The sequence below is a fragment of the Trachypithecus francoisi genome, unplaced genomic scaffold, assembly GCF_009764315.1.
Source record: "Trachypithecus francoisi isolate TF-2019V2 unplaced genomic scaffold, Tfra_2.0 Lachesis_group11, whole genome shotgun sequence".
In the NCBI taxonomy this organism is placed as follows: Eukaryota; Metazoa; Chordata; class Mammalia; order Primates; family Cercopithecidae; genus Trachypithecus; species Trachypithecus francoisi.
Window position 1 is genome coordinate 120510574 of NW_022681456.1, and position 22781 is coordinate 120533354.

Here is a 22781-nt window from a genome sequence, read left to right on the forward strand (position 1 = left end):
GAGGTGTGAAGGCAGTTGGAATTTACAGGATAAATTATCACTAAGGCGATGCTGGGTAAACAGATAAAATCAGGACTCTCTGGGGTAAACGTGGACTTTGGGTTACCCTGGGTGTGGGTGTTTTCAGGTTCTGAAGGCAGAGATTTAGGAAATTGGGGCAGAGCTGAGCCCCAGACAAGGATGAAGACCACCCTTGGGGGGATGTTGAATGAGACAGGGGTGGAAACCCAGTGAATGTCCTGGGGTCAGTCCAGCAGGAAGGCAGCAGAGGACACCGGTGCCCTCAAAGGCCCTGTGGGGCCTGCCTCTCAAAGTGCTGAGATTTTGCGGGCATGAGCCACTGCTCCCAGCCGATACTGGTAAAATTTCTAAGCTACTCTTTCTCATACCCAGTCCCTTATTTTTTTGTTTTTAAACCAGGTTTATGGCTGTATTTTCTCCAAGGGAACCAAACAGTTACCTGTTTGAAGTACAAATAACACCGTGTTTAAAAACCAAAAATGCCAATTTGCACAGAAGTTTCCAAATACCCAGTTGGTTTGAGCCTTGCATTGCAGTGTCACTACCTGCTCTTAAATTTCTACACAATGTACAGATAGCAAGGCAGGGATGGCTCGTACATCTTCAGGTTTTGATTCTACTAACTTGGGCTATATTTTCATTTATTTGGGCATGACTGTGGGTGTGGTGAGCAATGCCCAGGGTATTTACTTTGAAGCTTGTCAAAGGAACAGTTAGGAAGATTTTCACATTTTTAGAATTTTCAGAGTAATAGTTATAATTTCAAAGAATTTAAAATTGTGTAGTCATTATTTTGCTTTTTTCTAGATGTGCCCCTAAACAGGGTTGCTAACTGTAATTCTACATCACAGGATTCAGAACAGTACCCTTTTGGAGCAGATGCCTGTGATGGAGGAATTCCACCTAGTCAGTTCACTGTAAGCGTGTTTAAAAGGTTTTCTTTATCCTAGTTGGCACCTGTGGCTATAGTTTGTTTTCACTGCTGAGGAATATTCCATGATGGAAACCGTAATTCATCTGTTTTTCATATCGGTGGACATTTGGATGATTTGGGGAGGGTGTGTATGTGTATTCAGCCTTCATTTTTTCAGGATTTTTTGTAGAAGATAATGTAACAGTGTAACATCCTCTGCTACGGAGCCAACACAAACCCCAATTACAGCCACACAGACTCTCATACAGACTCTCCGGCCTTGTTACCAATACACAGAACCATTTTCTTAAGTTGAAACCCAGTAGCAGAACCTGAAGTCATGTGAACGTGTCCTCCGATCTTACACTTGGAATTCACTTTTTATTACTATGCCTGCTAATTAGGAAAGCATATCAATTATATAGAAATCTGAGAATGTATAATTATACATTTATAACAGAAAAAACTTATTTAATACCCCAGAACACATGGCTATGTTTTTCCCTCATGCCCCACCACTGTTTTCTTTGCTTGAAATGGGAAATGACACTTGAATATGGTTTTCTAGTGACTGTTAGACTGGCATAGTTCTTCAGAGACAGAGGATGTAAAGCACTTGGAGAATTTGTTGAAGGTGATTTCCCAGTCGCTTCATTCAGGCTGCGGCCGCCTTCCCCTCTGGCCGCCTGCACCGTGGGACGTCTGAGGAGGTCCCTGTTTCATCCTCTGGAAATTCTGAAAAGGAAGGAGAGGAGGGCGTGCAGCGTGTGGTGCATTTGTGTTGGTCCTTCCAGCTTTTATTTGGAGTCTCGGTTGCCTTGGTGGTTCCTGCCTTTATGTCCCTAGTTCGTGGCTTCGTCCTTGTGTCTAACTCACAGGCAGACAGATGGAAAGGGAAGCTGTATTCAGCCAACAGCTTGATCTTATTCTCAAGGCTCAAATCGACTGGGTATTTGGAGACTTCTGTGCAAATGGGCATTTTTGGTTTTTAAACATGGTGTTTTATTTGTACTTCAAATGGGTAACTGGTTCTCTTGGAAAAAATATAGCCATAAAGCTGGTTTTTTTAAAAAAAAGAAAAAATGGGAGTGGGTGTGAGAGTGGCTTAGAAATGACACCAGTAATGGCAGGGCGTGGTGACTTACGCCTGTAATTCCAGCACTTTGAGAGGACAAGGCAGGTGGATCCCCTGAGGTCAGGAGTTCGAGACCAGCCTGGCCAACATGGTGAAACCCCGTCTGTACTGAAAATATGAAAATTAGCCGGCCATGGTGACAAGTACCTGTAATCCCAGCTACTTGGGAGGCTGAGGCAGGAAAATCACTGTACCCGGGAGGAGGCAGAGGTTGCAGTGAACCAAGATCACACCACTGCACTCCACCCTGGGCGACAGAACAAACTCCATCTCAAAAAAAAAAAAAAAAAACACTCGGGTAATGGAAACCTGACTCCATCATCTGTGATGGAGATGGTGGATTATTTCACTTTTAGTGACAGGATGAATTGGATATGTTTGCAGTTTATTGATCTTGACAAGGGAAATGGTCAGAACCAAATGTGCCACCCAACTTTGGGCCTCGTGGTTGGCAGAAGACCCTGGCGGGCAACAGACTGGAGATTCGGAGACCGAGGGGGGTATTCTCAGCCGTGATGCTATTGCAGTCACTGCTTCTGGACTCCTGCTGGAGAGAGCGGCCCCTTCGCCTTGCAGGCTTTGGTGCAGTGGAGACCTTAGGACCTGCCCTCCTGGCACACCTGTGGGTGTGGGGAGCAGTGCCAGGGCTGAGGCACAAGTGCTGAGCCCGGAACGGGGGACGGGAGAGGCTGCACACACCGGGCAGCAGGCATCTGCTCCAGCAGCCGGAGGTTTCCGCAAGAGGGCGGGGCTTTGGTTTTCCTCCTTGAATTTGGGTGGGGAGGGTGTCCTGGGGTGCTGTGTCTGCACTTGTGTTGCTCTGAGGTCAAGGTGTGGCCCCGAGTCCCTGTCCCTCTGCCAAAGTGAGGGTTTGCCCATTTTCAGGTCAGATTTCCCTTGGATCCGGGCCTCTAGGAGTGGGGGGCATTCGAAGGGGGCACGAGCCTGGTGGATGCACGTCGGCCTCTTCCTCTCCCCCCAGCTCCTGGGCTGTGTGTGTAAAGAGCTGCCCAGCAGAATCGCCCTCCTGCCTGGTGTTTCATTCACCAGAAATCGTTCTCACTGTGGACTCTTGACTCAAACGTAATCCAAGAATGGAACGCGCTGTTGCTGGATGCCACACACAGCATCGGGAGCCTAGTTGGGGATTATATGATCTTACCCCACACCTTGAAAGTGAAACTAGAGTTGTCAGGCCTCTGAGCCCAAGCCAAGCCATCGCATCCCCTGTGACTTGCACGTATAGGCCCAGATGGCCTGAAGTAACTGAAGAATCACAAAAGTGCAAATGCCCTGCCTCGACTTAACTGATGACATTCCTCCAAAAAAGAAGTGAAAATGGCTGGTCCTTGCCTTAAACGATGATATTGTTTTGTGAAATTCCTTTTCGTGGCTCATCCTGCTCAAAAAGCTCCCCCACTGAGCACCTTGTGACCCCCACTCCTGCCCGCCAGAGAGCAACCCCCCTTTGACTGTAATTTTCCTTTACCTACCCAAATCCTATAAAACGACCCAACACTTACCTCCCTTCGCTGACTCTTTTCAGACTTAGCCCGCCTGCACTCAGGTGAAATAAACAACCATGTTGCTCTCACAAAGCCTGTTTGGTGGTCTCTTCACACGGGCTTGTGTGATAATAGTTAAGGAGATACTGAAGTCTTTGCCAGCTCCAAGAGCTTTTTCAGTTTGTGTCGGGCCATTTTAGGCAGAAGGAAAAGCTTATTTAGAGAATCTTACAGAAATGTTTGGTGCAGCACCATCAACTCATGGAATAAATGTGTAACTTTCTGTGGCGGCCCTCTGGAAAGAGATGCACTTAGAGTATACCCTGGCCTGCTCGCTACAAGAATCGGCCATGTCACCCCACTTTCCGTGGGTCTGCAGGTGTGCATGGTCCATCGCCCTGCACTGTGGCCGTGGAAGGAAAGATGATCTGGAGTGCTGGCGAGTTATTGGTGCATGTTGATGTGTGTTGCTTTCTACAGGTGAGAACATTTCTGTTGAATAAACATCTCATCAGGATGATGACTGTAAGATATGCAAGATATTTGAGTGTCATTTAGTAGTGTTTCTGGGTTCCTTCTGTTTAATCTGCTTTCTAGCACTATGTAAGTGAATACATGGAAAGTAAAAACCCTTTGAACTTGTAGAGAGGTGGTGTTGTGTTGGAGCAGACTGTAGCCTCTGGCTCTGTTTCAAGATTGTAGTAAACTCTTACCTGGCATGGTCAGGGTGTAAATTATCTTGTTTAATCAAAATGTGAATGAGTCAAAGCTGGCGCCTGCATTGTTGATGAAATACCAGATTTTTAAAGGAACATGTCGGTATGCCGTAAGATACCAGCAAAGTTCCTCGCTGAGGTTCGACGAGGGTTCGGAGGAGCTGGGCCCTATGCTCGTCACCAGGGTTGTCCCTGGGAGCAGATGCTCAGTGTGGGCATTAGTTACTTAGCCTTTCCAGAGCTGAGGAACAGCTCGCTGTGGTGTTTTTAGAACCTGTATTTTGAGTCAGTTTGTCCCACTTGACTCGAAGTTGCTGCGCAGTTTCAGACCTTTGCCTCGCACCGTGCGCTCATTTTCTTGTCCCCTGATAACTGCCTCGGTTGCCCCTGGCCTGACATTCGAGCCTCGTCGTTCATGGACGCAGGTTCCGTGGTGGGGCCCAGGCCGCGACTCCAGCTTGCACAGTTCCGTGCCTGTCACCATGGTTTATCACATCACTCCCGGGATCTCCCGTTTACAGGAAGAGTTTCCCTTTCCTGTAGGCCCTGTGTGGTGTGGAAACCACCCCTACCTACCTTTCTCCTGTTTGAACTGTACCGTGAAGCTATTTCTGTTCTAGTCAACCGTCAGAATTTAAGGAACGGTGATTTATGTAACTTATCACATGCTTCTCAGCAGTTCTTCATGAATTTCATTCTGTTGTGAAATGATTGCAGTTTTCATGGCTATGCTGGTCTCACGTTGTGGCCCTTGGTAACTATCTTGAAATGAACTGCCTTCCCCATACTGTGTGTTAAGGTTTTGCCTGGGAGCTGTTGAGCCCTCACCTCTGCTTAGGGCGGTGGCTTTGCTCTCCTGACAAGAGGAAGAATCTTATTTAGAGCATTTCTAATGTGGTTTTTGCTTCCAGACAGAATTCCTTTTTTCACAAAGAGACAGCCACTAAAATCGTAAATTATGCTCAGGATGGTCACACGGGTCAGCTGACAGAGTGGAGTCCAGTACAGACCCAAAGACGCAAAAGCAGTTCAGTGGAATCTGAGTCTTTTTAACAAATGGTGCTGGAATTATGGGACAGCCATATGCAAAAGAGTGAAAACAAGGAGAAAATTCCTGTATGAAAATTAAGGTGGACCATGGCCCTGAATGTAAAATACCAAACCACAAAACCTGTAGAAGAAATGGAAATTGTCGAGACCTAGGGTTAGCGCTCTTAGCCATGATACCATGATCCATAATCAAGGAAGAAAACAAGTAGGTAAGACTCATCAACATTAAACTTTTAATATAAAAGACACTCCTAGGGAATTGAAGAGACACATTTTCTATAGATGGGGAGAAGATGTCTATGAACCATGCAGCCGGCAAAGGACTCGTGTCCAGAATGCACAGGACTCCCACGGCTCATGACAGAGAAGAAACCACCTGACTTAAAAGCAGGCAGAGACCTGAACAGATGCTTCGCTGAGAAGGACGGGAGGATGGCCCCGAAAGCATCTGAAATGACCTTCAGCATGACTGGTTGCACCGAGATGTGCACCGAAGCTACAGTGAATTTGTTCACACCTCTGTTGTAGCACCTGACGTAAGGTCTTCCGACAGCCCCAGGTGCTGGTGAGGACAGGCATTCGGGACTCTTGTGCGATGCTGGGGTTCAGCACGGTTCATCTCATGTAAAAGTTGTTACTCCCAGAAAGAAAGCCAGTGGATATAGAATTTTCTTTTCTATGCAGAAATTACTTTAAATTTGTTTCTAACCTTATTCTTTTCTTCCCCCATCTTAGTGTCTAGTAACTTTCTGCAGGTAACACACATCTTAGGAGAGCGCTGTTTTTCAGTTGCTGTTGGCTCTCATGTGACTTTGTGGTGACTGAGGTTCTGCCCGTTCTGCCCAAGATCATGCCTCTGCATTCCAGTTTGGGCAACAGAGCGAGACTCCATCTCAAAAAATATATATATATATGGCTGCTCCATAGGCAGAGTGGCCCCAAAGGCTGCTCGTTGGCCATTTTCATGGTTATTTCTTGATCATACGCTAAACAAGGGTTGGACTATTCATGAGTGTTCCAGGAAAGGGGTGGGCAATTCCCAGAACTGAGAGTTTCTGCCCTTCCTTTTGAGACCATGTAGGGTAACCTCCACATGTTGCCATGGCATCTGTAAACTGTCATGAAGCTGGTGGGAGTGTCTTTTAGTAGCTAATGCATTATAATTAACACACATAATGAGCTGTGAGGACAATTAGAGGTCACTCTCCTGGCCATCTTGGGTTTGGTGGGCTTTGGCTGGCTTCTGTACTGCAACCCGCTTTATCAGCAAGGTCTTTATGACCTGTGCCTTGTGCCGACCTCCTATCTCATCCTGTGACTAAGAATGCCTAGCCTCCTGGGAATGTGGCCCAGCAGGTCTCGGCCTCCCTTTACCCAGCCCCCATTCAAGAAGGAGTCGCTCTGGTTCCCAAGCCTCTGACAAGTTGGCCTGGGTTGAGTGTTCCCTAGTGTGTGGTTGTTGGAGCTGTTCCTAGGAGTAAGAGGTATTGGCAGTAGGAAATAGGCCTCTATTAGCCCTGGGGCTGCCTCTCTGCCCCAGTAGGTCGGCCTCATTTTAGTGGTGACCAAACTGGGGCTCAGAGAAATCAACTCCCTCACCCCGAACCCCCAGACTGTGCGTGGTGGGCTGGGGTTTGAATGTGCGGATTGAAGACCCATCATCTCCTCTGGTCCCCCAGTCTCTGCTGCCCAAGAGGAACAGGATCCCAGGATCCAGGCCCCTCATGGCACCAGCCAGGGTGGGTGGAGATGGGGAGGCACAGATCCAAAGCCCCCGGACTCTGAGGCAGGTCGGGGGCCGAGAGCAACCCGGACCTGCGGACCCCACCCCGAGAAGAATGGCTGCAGGCCCGGCCCAGCGGGCAGGAGGTCTGTGTCCTCAGTAAACGTGAGGGCGCTTCCGGCTGCTCCAGCCAGGCCCAGCCATCTTCATGTTTCCAATCATGCGGCCTCCAGTTCCCAAGCCCAACCCACAGAGACAGCGATCTGGGGTCAACTTGAGGTTTGTCAGCAGCTCTGACCTGCTGCTCCCCGCCAGCCCGGCGGCCGGTTCTAGGAAGCTCTCTGCTGCCCCCTGGTGGGCAGGCTCAGGGCAGGGCTCTGGCTACAAGCATGGGGCTCCCCTCTGGCGCTCCCAGAACCTCCCGGCTCTGTCACCTTTATTGGGTGGAAAACCAACCTAGGACTGAACCAGCAGATGGGTGCCTGATTCCTTATCAGAGCTCTGCCCACTGGCAAGTCTCTCTCCGGGCCTCAGTTTCCCCTTCCATTAAACGAGGGGCTTGGGGGATACCAAGGAGGGGTAACTGCTTAGTGAGGATGGGAGGTTTCTTCTGGGGAGGTGAATACATTTTGAAACTAGATGGCGTGAGTGTGAATGCACAAATGCCACCACATGGTTCGCATTGAAATAGTTAATTACACGCGATGTGAATGTCACTTCATTTAAAGTGTTTAAAAGAGGGGCCTGGGAGAGTGCAGTGTATGTGAGAACCACGTGGGACACCCAGTCTGAACCTCGGTTTCCTTGCTGTAAACTGGCAAAGAGACCGTGTGAGCTGTGTTCCCTGGGACTGAGATTCCAAGAAGGAAAACCTGGGATTCCTGGGACTGGGATGAGGGCCAGGGGCCAGAAGGGGAGGAGTACGTGGGGACGGCTGGGGGCAGCCCAGATAAGGCTTTTAACGCTGGGCAGCAGCGTCTACACAGGCAGTCTGTGTAGATCCCTGCATCTCACTTCCTGCAGGGCTGACCAGGATCGGCCCAGCCAAGTCTGGGAGCAGAGGACACTGAGTGAGGGATCCCCGGGGCCATCCTCACTGGCCTGTGGCTCTCCTGACACCACAAGAGAGGATCAGGAGCTGACCTTGGGTCCTAATGGGGGACACCTTCCTGGCTGCAGGCTGGCAGGGTGGTGTGGTGGTCAGTGTACTGGGCTCTGCATCTCTGCCCCATCTGCTGTGTGACGGTGGGCCAGATGCCTACTTAACCTCTCTGCGCCTCTATTTCTTCAATGGCGAACAGGGGCACTAGCAGCCCCCACATCCGGGCACAGTGGCCTGAAGGTTAAAGGCAAGGGTGGCAGGAGACCTACAGCAAAATCTCTGAGCAGGGAGCTGCCCAGGGAGTTCCACCACCATCTCCCCTCTGGCCGCCGAGGAAACCGAGACACATGGTGACCTGGCCTAGGTCTGTTGGACTCAGGGTCCTTCTCATCACCAAGATCAGAGGACTGCCACCAGGGAAGGAGCTGGCCCCTAGACATACCCCAGGAAGCACACAGGGAAGGATGCCTTGGGGACTTCGGTATGTCATTGCAAAAAAAAAAGTCATTGCAAAAAAAAAAAAAACACCTTTATTGCTATTTGACCCTGCTTTCATACCTCCATTTCCCAGAAAATGAGCCACGGGAGACACCAGGAGAGGCAGGAGACCATCCTCCCCGCACAAACCCACTTCCTCGGATGCTGTCCTCAGCGAGGGTGGCTGGGGGCCAACCAGGGGGCCCACCCGCAGAGTGGCCGAGGAGGCAGGTTGACCCTGCGGATGTTGAGCTCTGTGGCGAAGGTCCTGGCCTTCTGGTAGAAGAGGAGCGAGTTCTGGCGGTCCAGGAGGAAGTTGTGGGAGATGGTGGCCAGCCGCGTGTAGATCTTCAGCTGTGCCTTCTTGTTGCCCAGGCGCACGGCGGCTGCCAGTACCAGCTGGTAGTACCCGGCTGCATCAAACGGGTCCTGAAGGGGACAGGCCATGCTCAGCAAAAGGGGGACTCAGAGTCTGTCTTCCTAGAGGCCGTTCCTGTCTCCAGGTTATTCCACATGTCCAGTCAATCCTGGCTCACCCCATGAACCCTGAAGCCTGTGACACTGCTGTGGTCTCAGCTGTAGGAGGTGGGGACAACCCTGACACCCCCGGAACACTTCCTGACTGTCCCTACGCCCCCACTCACATCAAGCCTCCTGCCCCAGTCCCACCCTCTCTACAGGCAGTGGCTGCTTTCCCCGTGGGCTGTCAGGGCAGATCCTGCCTGCTCAGAGTTCCATGCAGGACTGGTGGCTCCAAGCCACAGCAGGGGTACAGCGTTGAGTGACCCTGGCTCCCCTCTGGCTCCTGTCCTTGCTGACCATTTCCAGGCCCTCCACGGGCCAGGCCAGGTACAAAACCATCTCACAGGTGTCCTCTCTGGCAATGTTCCCTGAAATAGTGATGGTGTGTCACTCCCCAGACATCTACTCCCGTTTTCAATGCATCTTTGGCTCAAACTCACCATCCCTGGGTTGGCCTCCCAGACCTCCTCCTTGATCCTCCCATCCCCCACCCGGCTTCTCCCCAGGCGCCGCCTCCACATGGGGGTCACCTAAGACTTGTGCCTGACCTGTCTCCCTTGACCATCTCAAGATGGCTCCCAGGGCCAAGGACAAAGTCCAAGATGCAGCAGTCCATTCCCTCACTGCCCCACCCCACACAGAGCAGGGGCGTGAGAAGGCCCCGAGTCCCCGCCCAGTCAAACACTGGACTCTGTGCTGGGTGCATGGCTGAGCCTAATGTCCTAGCTCCCAATCTGAGGGACCTGGGAGTGAACACTGACCACACAGGGTGGCCCCGGCTGTGGCAGAGGGAAGCGCAGGATCCTGTGGGGGACCCAGGAGGCCCCAGACTCAGCCAGGGGTGGGAGGCAAGGGGTTCCTAAAGGGGTGGAGGCATCCCAACTAAACAGGAAGGAGCCAGCCAAAGCATGTGTCTGCGTGTGCGTGTTTGTGTGCCTGTGTGTGCGTGCGCCTGTGTGTGTCCTCCTCCAGGAAGGAGTTGCTCAGTGCAGGCAGGCATATGCCTGAGTGTGCATGTCCCTGTGCCTGTGTGTGCGCCTGTGTGCATTTGCCTGTGCATTTCCATGTGCCTCTAGTGTGTGCAGCAGCTACTGAGTGGCAGGCTCAGTCAGGACACACCTAATCCACCCTATTCCAGGGCTCACTCTCATGTGTAGACTAAAGGGGACCCCATTTTAGAGGCAATCGGCAAGGATGTCCATTTACCCCTGCCTCTGCCAGCCTTCCAGGCCCCATCCAGCCTGGCTTTCTCTCCCCCTCCTCTGGGCCCTGGGTCCAGAGCCTCCTATACAAGGAGGAGGGTGTGGCCTTGGAAAGACAGCCTCCCTTGGGAATTCTGAGGGGGCCTCCCTGTGGGAAGCTGGCCTGCGCTGACAACATGGTGACGATGAGGCCCAGAGAGCTGTGCATGGGAAGGAGGTGAAGGCGGTCTCTGCCCCTCGACCCCAACCGTGCACATTGGCCTTTCAGGTACTGCTTGGCCCTTTCCTTCCTCCTGGGCAGGCAGAGTGGGCGGCAGGCTTAACCAAGAGAAACGCTCCTGGGAGGCCCATCCCCTGGATCCCAGGTGAGCCCCTGAGCAGTGAGCAGCGTCCCTCTGGGCCTGACACCTGGCACCTCCCTGTCTGGCTGGGACTTGGGAGGCCACAGGGACTGCTTCTGAGCACCAGGTGTTGCCAGCACTGGGCGGGGGCCTCCCGGGCAGCCCCAGCTCCTCATGTTGTTCTAAGGCCCCCAAGATCTCGGTCCCTGGACTGGAGCGCCCTGGCCCCTGAGCCCATAAGGAGTACTGATGCGGTGCCGGTGCGATGCTGAGGAAGGGTGGAGACACCCCAGGTCTGAGTCTGCCAGTCCCAGCTTTCCACTCTTGCAGGGCTGGGGGCAGAGGGAGCACCGGTCCCAGCACCTCCCCTCGAGACAGACCTGACCCAGCAAGGCCTCAGTCTGGCTGGCTGGGGCCCCGCCCCACTGCACCTGTCCTGTGCTGGGGTTTCCCTGTCTGTGAAGCAGATGGTAAGACACCGGCCCCACCCCACCCTTCCTGGGTGATGTGAAGATGCACGGTGTCTCAGGACTCCAGAAAGTGCAGGCTGGCACCCTGGGCAGGCTTCCTAGAGGAGGCGCCGGGATTTGGGTTGGATCTTGCAATGTGGATTCAATGTGAGGATGATGCTGTCCTCTGAAATGTCCTTCTCCCGACCCTGTTTTTGTTAAATGCAACTTGACACTTGACAACACTCAGCTTTGGTGTCACCTCCTCCAGGAGGGCCCCCTGACTATGATCCCCCTTTACCCAGAGGCCACCATTGCCCATTCATGTGTCAGCCTCCCAGGCTGAGACTGAGTTCTTGAGGGTGGGGCCTGGCCAGCTTGGGAGCTGGGTTGTATCTGCTAACCTTGCCGGCTCCTCCAGCCAGGTGCAGAGCTCCAGGGAGGCCACTGGGCCATTCCTAAGGAAGGCTGGAACCCAGACCCCTGGGGTCTGTGGAGATCCCACTCCAAGGGGGCCGGGAACACCCAGAGCCCTGCCCCTCCCCACCCACCTTCAGGTCGTAGATGATGTCACCGAGCACCAAGTACACCTTCACGTAGTAGAGGGTCTCCTCGTCGAACTCCAGTAGCGAGTTGCAGAGCGACAGGGCCTTGAGGTAGAAGTGCTCTGCCAGCTTGCCATGGGCCAGCCGGTGGTAGGCCATGCGCTCGTTCCCTGAGGTGCAGGCCAAAGGGGCAGGTGTGAGGACGTGGCTCCCTGGGGTAGGGCACAGGCCCCTCAGGAGCAGGTATTCAGACCCCGGGCAGCACCTGGCTTGCCTCTAGGCACCTGCGGTCACCTGGGCAGCTCTGGCCAGTCCCTTCCGGGTTCCCAGACTCACTTTCCCATCTGTAAAGCAGAACTAATAAGGCCTGCCCCTGTCTACTGTGAGGCTTTGGCAAAGTTGGACTTGGATGGCCCAGCTCTGTTCCTACACATAGCCACCTGCCTTTGCTCACTGGTTTTTAACCAGGGGAGCCCAGAACCCATGCAGTCTAGGTGCTCCAGGCAACTCACAGACGTGACATCTGACTCCTCCTGGGTGTGTCATGATCAGAGGCTCCTACCTTGGGGAATCACTGCGTGCCTGAGCTCCAGGTCCCCCCACAGATGCATAAACCCACCTAGGCTGTCTCCGATGTCTCCCCTTTTCAGGGCGGGTGCCGTGGAGCCTGCATTCAATGCATTCCCACCAGCTGCACACCTGTGTATCTGGGCCTGGGGCACAAGGCGCTGGGGCATGCGGCCTGAGCAGGGCTCCCTGTCTCTGGAGGAAGACAGACGACCCTGGCACAGCACCAGGGGATGCCTGGCCTTAAGGGGCAGGCTGCTGGAAGGGGAAATGGGACTTCATCAGCCAGAGAGCCATGTGGTTGATGAGGGGGGGAAGGGCACAAGAGAAAGGGAATGTGCCACTCAGCCTGGCACATACAAGGACCAACGAGATGCCTGGCATGTCTGGAAGGCAGAGGGCACACTGGGCAGCCCTTGTGGTCAGCAGCGGGAAGAGGCAGAGGAAGCAGAGCTCAGCCAGGCAGGGAGCTCCGCCCTGCGTGAGAGACCTCAGGTTGTGCCCCACGGCCGGACGGGGAAGCCAGCTGGGCAGATCTGCCTGCCTGGACAGGAGACCAGGAAAATCCAGCAGCTGTTTCAGCTCCTGCCCTGAAGACCTGGAGGCTGGGCTCTGGCAAAGTGTGGGTCCTGGCAGGGTGGGGGCTCAGGGGACTTACCCAGGGTGATGCTGAGTGCTAGGGCCATGTGGGCAAACTCCAAGCCCTCCTGGGGTGCCACCAGCTTGTTGCATAGCCTCAGCTCTGCCTTGCGGTTGCCCGTAGTCACTGCCAGGGGCAGGGTCCGGTCCCACCACACAGGCAGGTGGGGTCAGGCTTCCCGCAGAACCCACCTTGCCCAGCACCCTCCTCAGAGCTCCAACATGTCCTTGGAGCTTCCCATGCCCCAGCTACCCCTGGATCTCGACACAGCTCTGTGCTCTGGGATAACACACGGTTCAGACACCCAAGTTGGGGGCTGAAGAGTTGCCTAAGGCCCATCCAACTACACCCGGCAGCCTCAGACCGGCCTCTCCCACCAGGGCACCGGGGATCTGGGGGGAGCCAGCACTCTCTGCTCTAAAAACACATGGATCTGTGCCCAGGGCTGAGCCACACTGTGAGCTCAGAGCAAGGGAGAAGCTGTCCCCGCTTCGGGGTGCATGCAGACCTGGGTCCTGGGCCTCCCACTGACATGCTGTGTGTCCTTTGACATGTCCCTGCGCCTCTCTGAGCCTCAGTTTCCTCATCTGTAAGATGGGGACAAGACTTCCCGCTCATGGTTGCTTGAGATCATCAGGTGAAAGGGTAAGGCCATTGCCATGTCCAGGCCCCAAGCGTTTGTCCCGGGCAGGGGGCACAGTCAATATCGTTCCCAGTGAGACCACTAGGAAACTAAGCATGTGCATGGGTGGCCCTGCCTCCAGGTGGGAGACCTCTGCCCTGCCACACCTGTGCCTCAGCCCTCCAGGTGCCCCCCCTGAGGGCCACCCACATCAGCCCACAGACCAGCTCACCTGGTAGAAGGACACGGCTTTCTCCCGCTCCCAGGCCCCATTGACGATGTCTCCAGCCGCCTCAAGCAGCTCCAGCCCGAGGTTGGGGTTGCCTGTGTACAGGGCCACATTCTGTGCCACCTGAAAGGAGGCAGACATTCCCTCAGGACCCACAGCTGAGGTGGCCACGCCCACCTTCACCAGCCTCCTTCGTCTCACACACTGCAGGTACACCTGAGCATTTTTCAGACCCTGTGCATTGGGGCTGCCCCCACCACTGGCATGAGGACAGTGAACTGATGAACCTGAGTGCCAGGAGGTGACTGAGCAGCTGCAGCCCAAGAGCCCGACACCTGTGAATCCTACCACCAGGGCTAGCCCTAGCCCACTCTTCCTGCACTCAAATTAGTCTCTGCGGCCCCCAGATTGCTGGGAGCCCATTCCCTGGCTCCTTTCTGCGTTGCCACATCCCTGCCACAGCTCAGGGCCGCACAGCAACAGTGTTTGTGGGTGGGCCTGGTCCCCTCTTGGACATGAGCTCTTGATCCCTCTCCTCAGCTCAAGGAGGTATACAGCAGGTGCTCCATAATGAAAGCTTCACCAGGTTCGTGGGCTTCACAGTTTGTTCCAGATCATACTGTGTTTGGGAAAGCCTCTGAAGACAGCCGCTACAATAGATGCATTTTGTAAGGAGATGTGCCACGTGTCGCTTGGAGCAGGTTCTTCTGTGTGTTAACTGAGTGGCCACGCCTCTGCCCTCAGGGAGAAGATGCTGGCCACTGGGGGAGGATATGAGGGAACCAGTTGGAGGGAAAAGGCATACAACAGATGCTCAGCAGTGGCTTAGGAATGAGTGGGTGGATAGACGGATGGATGAATGGATCAGCAGATGTATAGACACGGATGGATGGGTGTGTGGATAGATGGATGCATGGATGGACGGACAGACGAATAGACATGAATTGGTGGGTGGGTGGTTAGAATATGTATGGGTGGGTAGATGATGTATGTACATATGGATGGATGGGTGGATAGACAAATGTATGGATAAACAAATGGACAGATGAAGGATGTATTAATAGGTAGATTGGTGGGTGGATGGATGAATGATGGATGCGTGAAAGGATGGATGATGTATGGATGGGAGGATGAACAGGTGAATGGATGTTTGATGGATGAATGAACGGATGGGTGGATGAATGATGGATGGATGAAAGGATGAACAGGTGAATGGATGGATGACGGAAGGAAGGATGAACAGGAGGTGAGTGGATGATGGAAAGATGGATGGACAGATGAACAGGTGGATGGTGGGTTAATGGATTATAAAAATGCATGAAGGATGGATGAATGGAATGATGAACAGATGGATAGATGATGGATGAATGATGGATAGATGGAAGGATGAACAGGAGGTGAGTGGATGAATGGATGAACAGGTGAATGGATGATGGAAGGAAGGATGAACAGGTGAATGGATGGTTGATGGATGGATGAACAGGAGGTGAGTGGATGGAAAGATGGATGGACGGATGAACAGGTGGATGGTGGGTTAATGGATGGATTGTAAAAATGCATGAAGGATGGACGAATGGATGGACGATGGATGAATGGAATGAACAGATGGATAGATGATAGAAGGATGAGCAGGTGAGGAGATGGAGGATGGAAGGACGGGTGAATGGATGAATGATAAAAGGATGGAAGATGGATAGAAGGATCAACAGCTGAATGGATGGATAATGGAAAGATGGATGAACAGGTGAATGGATGGACGAACAGGTGCACAGATGGATGGATGAGGAAGGATGGATGGACGGAGGGATGGATGGATAAATGATGGACAGGTAAACAGATGATGGAAGGATGAATGTATGGGTGGATGGACAGATGGATGGATAGAAGGGTGAATAGATGGATAATAAAAGGATGAAGGATGGATGGATGGAATGATGAACGGGTAAATAGATGATGGATGGATGGACAGAGAGTGAACAGCACAGGGGCCCTCCTGCATCCCTTGCCACTCACCTGGATGTACAGGTCCACCAGCTTGCTCTGCTGCAGGATGTAATAGATCTTCCCTGCTTGCAGCCAGGCATGTGCCGCTGCCTCTTTCTTCTGGAGGTCGATGAAAATCCCCAGACTTCTTTTCGTGTAGTCCAAAGCGGATTTGTAGGCCCCGGAATCAGACACAGGTGTCAGAAAGAGGGCTCTCATCCTCCTGGAACCAGTCTGCCTTTCCCGTGTGTCTGGTGACAGATGAATCTGGGATGTGGGGACTGGGAATGGCCCTCTTGTGTGTGCAGTGTTCTGTCCTTCCCAGACTGCTGGGAGGGCCAGGGTGAACACATGGCATGGAAAAGATGAAGGACATCCTTCTGAGGGAATCGAGCATCATGCTGCCTTGTGGCAGGAGGAGTGTGCTAGTCCATCTCCCCTGCCTCCCAGACATGGCCTGTGTCTTCTCCAGACGCACGAGGAGATGTTAGTATTCAGAGGCTAGGCCGATGGTTCTCAAGATGTGCCGGCACCACAGTCACACGGACGCCTGTCTGCATAGCTTGGTGGCCCTGCCCCAAGAGCTTCTGGCTCCACAGGCTTGGGGCAGGCCCTAAAACTCCCACTTGCCACAAGCTCCTAGGTGACATGGATGCTGCTCTGCTGGTCCAGGCACCACACTTTGAGAAGCATGGCTCTAGCACACTGGCCCATTTTCCTTCTGTGAACCTGAGGCCAAAACTGGAGTCAGTCTCCCAGGTCCCCATGGAATCTGGCTCCTTCCCTGCTCTCTCAGTAAGTCCGACACTCGAGGGGGTGTAACTGCAGCAATGTCACCGGGCCCTTTGAGTGGGGTGGCCAGGGCCATGGTTACCCCACCAGGTCAGGATACTCGGGGAAAGCCGAGTGGGCCACATGAGACGTGAGACCTTGAAACCCTGCCCCAGGGAAGCAGGTGTCACAACTGGCTCTGTCTTCTGTGGAGAGAAGCCACAGGTGGCTGCTGTGGTCACATTTAAGGGGACAGATGAAGGCCAGGAGTGAAGACACAGGGCAGGCACAAGTCAGATGACGAAAGCCACCATAGTAAGAACAGCCCAGAGTGCACGTACTGCCTCTGCTGGGGTTGAGATGACCTTTGGGGAGGTGTGCAGGCAGGGATGGGAAGACGTGTCACCCAACAAGGGAGGCTCAAGCTGGGACTCACGGGCCATCCACAGCCCTGGGACGACCCCAGGCCCAGCAGCTCAAAGAATCTGATGCCAAGGAACCAAATGATCCCAAGGACAGGGGCTGTTGGGGCCCTGCTACCCCGCCCCCTTTGCACCCCTTCCCGCAGTGGGGGCTGGGGCGCTGGGTTCCTGGAGGGCCTCCTTTCAGTCAGAGAATGCCCCTGGGGAAGAAGCCTGGGTCTGAACCCCCACCCCTCCTTGGGCAGATGTGTGGGACCGGGGCCCCTTCACACGGTCCTTTCCAAAATCTCATCCCTCCTAGGGCCAGGAGTGGGTGCCAGGCCTGTGCTGGGAAATGGGCAGATTTGGCCACAGCCCCTGGGGCTCTGGGCCAGGCCACAGGAGGCACCTCTGAGTGGTCTCACTATGCCATGATGTCCATCCTGGGAGGATGGACAAAGCGCTGCAGGGCAGAGGGGACCCACAACAGTATCCCTTGTCTTGGCCATTTCCCTAGACTCAACTTCCTCATCTATCCTCTGCGGCCTAGATTTCGGACAGCCCTGCCCACCTACCGTCCGTTCCCTGCTCAGTCTGCAGTGACTGTTCTATAGCACTCCATGGCTCCCCAGTGCTCTTGGGGGAAAGGCCAAGCCACAGCCTGAGGCCCCAGGCCCTGCTTAGCTCTCCAGCAGAGCTTCTCACCATCCAGCACCCAACCCACCCACTCCCAACTCTGCACCTCCCTGCGTAAGCCTGGCTCACTCAACCCCACTCATCCCCGCTCACACTCCCGCTCACTCACCTCCATCACTCACCACCACTCACACCCCACTCATCCCCGCTCACTCACCCTCACCAGCTCACCCCTGGGCCTTCACACAGGCTACACCACCAGCCCCTCTCCACCACTCTCTCCTCCCCACCCCCCCCAACACCTATTACTTGACTAAATCCTCTCAACCCTCTGGTCCCAGACTAAAGAGGCTTCCCTAGCCGGGGCCAAGTGCTGCCCTGCCATCACTCCATTCACCCTTTGTGGCTTTTCTGGCCTGAAGCTCACATTCCCACGTTCAGCCACTGCCACCCGAGGACCCACAAACCCCATTTGTGGGTGGGGCCTGGCACACTCTGCACAACGAGCTGCTTTTGCATGAATTGCTCTGCAGCTTTGGGCAATCATCTGCCCATGTCCTCTGTGAAGTGGGATGGCAGCCTTGCACAGGCTGCCAAGATACCAAGCAGGTAACACGGGCACAAGGACCGGCGTTCAGGGCCTGGCTCATGGAGGGGCCCCAAGTCCCAGCGCAGCAGAGCCTGCCTTGACCACAGGGTTAGGGCCAGGGATTCCCAGCATGCAGGACTTTCAGTGCTCAAGGCAGGATGGTCCCTGGGCAAACCGGGAAGAGCTGGCTGCCCCAGTAGGGCACAGGGCGCTTGCCAACATCTGCTATTGGCCACGACTCGGCATTTTTGATGGTGGAAAAACCGCCGCTTGTTTCTGAATCACAAACCCCAGGTGTGCCCTGACCCGAGTGGCCCGGAAGGTGCACAGGAGGAACCGGGGCACTCACTCTCCACGTGGCCCATCTCTACAGCGACCAGAAGGGCCCACTTGTAGTAGCCCTTGCCCTGCTGGGCTGGGCCCTGACGGGTGCAGAGGTGGCCCAGCTGCAGGAGCACGTGGGTGAAGTCCGGGCCACATTTCCCACAGGGCAGCCTCGAGAACAGCCGCACAGCCTCCAGGAGGTAGTGCTGGGCCAGCCTGCTGGCACCCATGTGCAGGCACAGGGCCCTGAAGTTGGCCAGCACCACTGCCTGGTTCCTCCGCAGGCCCAGGTCCCGAGCCGCCCGTAGGGTATGGTAGTAGCCCTTGGCTGCCTGCCTCGTCGGGCCCGTCGTCTTCAGAGCCATCACCACCATGTTAGCATTCACGCCCTCCTGGTCCTCGCTGGCCACCACTGCATCCTGGACAGACTGCAGGATGTCCAGGGCCACCGGGCCCTGCCCATGAAGCACATGCAGCCAGGCCAGAGCCACCAGGCAGTCCACAATGGCACGGACTCTGGCAACAGCACTGGCTTGTGTCATGAAGGTGATGGCCGGGCCATGGTAGCCATGGTGGCTGTACAGCTGGGCCAGGCTGGCGTGGAGAAGGCTGCACAGTGCCTGGCCTGTGCCCGGGGTTAGGGAGGCCAGCGCTCGCCTGAGGTAGTGGGAAGTCTGGGTGGGGAGGTTGTGGGGCTGGAGGACGTTCTGGAGCACCAGGTTCACGCTCCTCAGCGAGCCGGCCCATGAGTCCTGTGCCCTCAATGAGGCCACCTTGACACAGCTCAGCACCAGGTGGGGCAGGCACTTGCAGCTGTAGATGTCAGCCAGGAGTAGGGAGCAGTCTGAGAGCTATGCAGCCTCTGGGGCTCCAGAGTCCCTGTGCAAAAGCAACAGCCACTCTAGGAAGGGCAGGGCCTCCTCGGGCTGCTTGAGGTACACGTGGTGCCTGACCAGCAGGAAGCAGGCCCGTGCCTCGGCCTGCAGGTTCTGGCCGCCCACCGCCCGCCGCAGTGCCAGCTTCTGGACCTCCCCCTCTGTCTCAGTGCTGCAGACATGGCCAGGCGTCCCCAGAAGGAGGGCCATGGCTTTGGGAACCACCTGTGTACACTTCTCCCGGTTCTTCTGCTTCCGTTAAATGCTGGCCACGTTGGTGTACACAGCCATCATCAGCAACAGGTCCCCGAAGCTGCCCTCCAGGGCCCCCGGTGCTTCCTCAAAGCACACCCAGGCCTGGGACAGCTTGAGCCTCCTGCTGCACAGCTGCCCCAGGAGGAAGCAGAGCCTGGCCAGGGCCAGGAGGAGGCCAGCTTTCTTGGCCGCCCCTTGGGCCTGTGCCAGGTGCCCAATCAGCTCCTCTTGTCGCTAAAGCTGCAGAACACGCTGCTCAGCCATGGCAGCGCCACGTTGTACAGGCCACGGAAGCTGGCCTTGTACCCGGAGGTGTTCAGCAACAGCAGCAGTGAGCTCAGGGCCTCTGGGTCTTCCCAGTCGTCCTCAGCTTCCAAGCAGAAGGAGGGCTCCTCAGGATCCTGCAAGCTCACATTGCTGGATGCCGCACAGAGACCCCAGGACGCTGGCTCCTGGGGGCAGCCTGGGCAGGACTTGCATTGTTCCAGAACATTCTTCACCTTCTGCAGGGTCTCCTGTGGCTCCGGGCCCAGGCAAGGTGGAGGTATTTCTGCAACTCACAAAAACACCTAGACAGATTAGAGTCCAGCAGTGAGTCCTTGGTCCACTGGGGACAGGGTCCCCGCATCCCTGCCCTCTGTGTCCCTAGTGCAGCTTGCCATGAGCCCTTGAGAATTATGTGCAATGCAAACCCAGGGCCTGGAGCACGTAGGAACTCTGGCACTATGGGGACAGAGAGAACACGCAGGCCCGTGGCCCGACTCTCCTACAAAATCATCCTGTCCTGCTTTGTCGCCCACCTGACAGCATGGTTTGACGAGACTATGTCAGCTCAGCGATCCCTCAGAGATGCCTTTCCCTTTAGAAAGAATCAAAGCCTTCTAGCTGGCCCCATGTGTATGCAGCACCACAACTACAAATGTCACTTCTGTCAGCATATGGGCCCCCGGTGGGGTACAGGAATCCATGAAATCCTCAACAGCCGATCAGAGCTACTGATCAGCTCAAAAGCTGCTATGCAAAATTGGTAAAGCCACCGATGGCACAGGACAGGGGTGTTGTACCCAGGTACCCAGCTCCGTGCAGGGAAACGGACCATCCCTGCAGGAAGGATGGGAAAGCTTCCAGACCCCTGTGGCCACCTTCACCTTGGAGGGTCTGAAAACCTGAAGCCCACAGTTCCTAAAGGGTTCACAAAGGCCAGGCTGCTCAAGTAGCCTGCTGGCACCTGCTGGCTTCAGTGGATTCCTAGCCAAAGCCCCCTTCCAGAGGTGAGCAAACAAGCGCATTTCCTGTTGGAAAACCTGGGATGAAAGGAGGCATTACTGGGAAGGAAAAAACCTAGATTTAAGCAGACTCTGTTTCAAGCTCACATGTAAAAAATATTTTCAATACAAACTGTCTCCTTATTCGTCTGTAAAGCCCTGGAATTAAAAAAATAAATATGATTTAGAGACAAATGTCTGATTTGACTACACTAGATTAGCTAAGAAATCTCCCCCACCTGGCAGAGCCCCTCCCAGCCACCACCCTGGCCTCCAGGGCAGCTGGAGAGCCACGTGCCTTTGCTCCAGGGACTTTGGCAGAGGGCGGAACCACCCCCTCCCCGAGGCAAACCTACAACAGCCTTCCCTTCTCCACTGGCTTCCTGGGCCTCCTCTGGGACCTTGTGCTGCATCCCAAATGTACTGGGATGGATCCCATTCCCAGGGAACTTCCAAGGGCCCTTGGGGCGTCCACATCACCAGGCTGTCCACAGGCGGACCCTGCGTGAGGGGAAGAGACAGAGCCCTAGAGGGGAGACGGGAGGGCCTCCCTGAATCAGCCCCTCAGGAAGGAGCAGACCCTTCAGCGACCTCAGTTGAGGCCCCTGCAACCTAAGGCTCTGAATTCTGCCACCCGCTGAGGGCAGTGTGACCTCCCATCTCTGAGGCAGAGCACAGGGCGAGCTGCAGCTTCTCCAGGTCATGAGAAAGGAACCCACAGCTCCATGTGGGCCCCAGCAGTGGAAAGGATGTCCCACCTCGGTCGGGGACCAGGCGGGGGCCAGCATGTTCATTGGAAGAAGTGTGGGACCCCACAGCCTCCAGTGCCAGAGTAGACAGGAGGTTCAGGCCCACCTCAGGCGACGTCCCCCAAGTCCCCAGCCCACACCATAGAGGGGTGACAGCCGGATCCAATGCCCACCATACTCAGCTCTGTCACCTATCCTGGTGTTATCCCAAGGCCCAGTTCATAACCAGAGGAAGCCTGAGCCACCGGCAAAACTCACATTGTTCCTGTGGCTGCTCAATCTCAACCTCCTCTACTGAGTCTGGCAAGGGAGAAAGAGAAGCAATGAACACCCCCAGCCAGCACCTCTGGTCCTATGTCAGGTTGAGCTGGGTGTTGGTGGTGGCAGGGGAGAGCATTGCAGGGTGCAGGGGTTGAAAGTCATATCTCCTCTTCCTCCTGGATCACAGGAACAACATCACTGGGGGGTGTACCTTTCTGCGATATGGGAGTAACATCATCTTCTGTGCCTTGGAATATTAAGGACAATATCACGGGGGGAGCGTGTACATCTTCTGCAATATTGGAATATTATCCCCTCTCCCCCTGCAAATTCAGAAAGATAGCACAGAGTGGGTGTTCACCTCCTGCGATATGGGGATTAATACCATCCTTCCCCTTCGGATATCAGGAAGAGTATCACACGGGGGTGTACAGTGTCTGCAATACTGGGAGAAATATCAACCTCTTGACTTGAGATATTAGGAAAAATATCCAGGCTGGGTGTCCTCCGCCTCTGCTCTATGGGGAGTCATATCATCCTCTCCCTTCCAGGATATTAATATCACAGGGGGGTGAACACAGCCTGCGATACTGGAATTATTATCATCCTCTCCCCCTCCGGATACTTGGAACATATTATAGAAAAGCTGTACCCTCCCTGCGATATTGGGAGTAATATCATACGCTTCTTCTGTGAATACTAGGAGCAATATCACCAGGTGGCTGTCCGTTCATGCTATGTTGGGAATCATGTCATACTCTATCCCCGTAGATATATTGGATCAGTGTCACAGGGTGAGTGTACACCTACTGCAATATTAAAACTAATACCATGCTCTCGTCCCTGGATATTAGGAATGACATCACAGGTAGGTGTACAACCCCCTGCGATATTAGAAGCAATAAATATAAAT

General features: G+C 54.5%; 1 protein-coding gene across 1 annotated transcript in view; it reads right to left on the reverse strand.

Annotated features, from left to right (window-relative positions):
- Positions 1–8699: 8699 nt before the first annotated feature.
- Positions 8700–22781, reverse strand: part of LOC117090902 (SH3 domain and tetratricopeptide repeat-containing protein 1-like) — a 15569-nt gene continuing 1487 nt past the window's right edge. Inside the window, 9 exon segments of the mRNA XM_033223496.1 lie at positions 8700–9071; positions 11708–11871; positions 12230–12234; positions 12923–13058; positions 13765–13882; positions 15773–16137; positions 18429–19823; positions 19826–20143; positions 21866–21907. Of these exon segments, the coding sequence (XP_033079387.1) occupies positions 8814–9071; positions 11708–11871; positions 12230–12234; positions 12923–13058; positions 13765–13882; positions 15773–16137; positions 18429–19823; positions 19826–20143; positions 21866–21907 (2801 nt within the window). The 3' untranslated portion in view covers positions 8700–8813.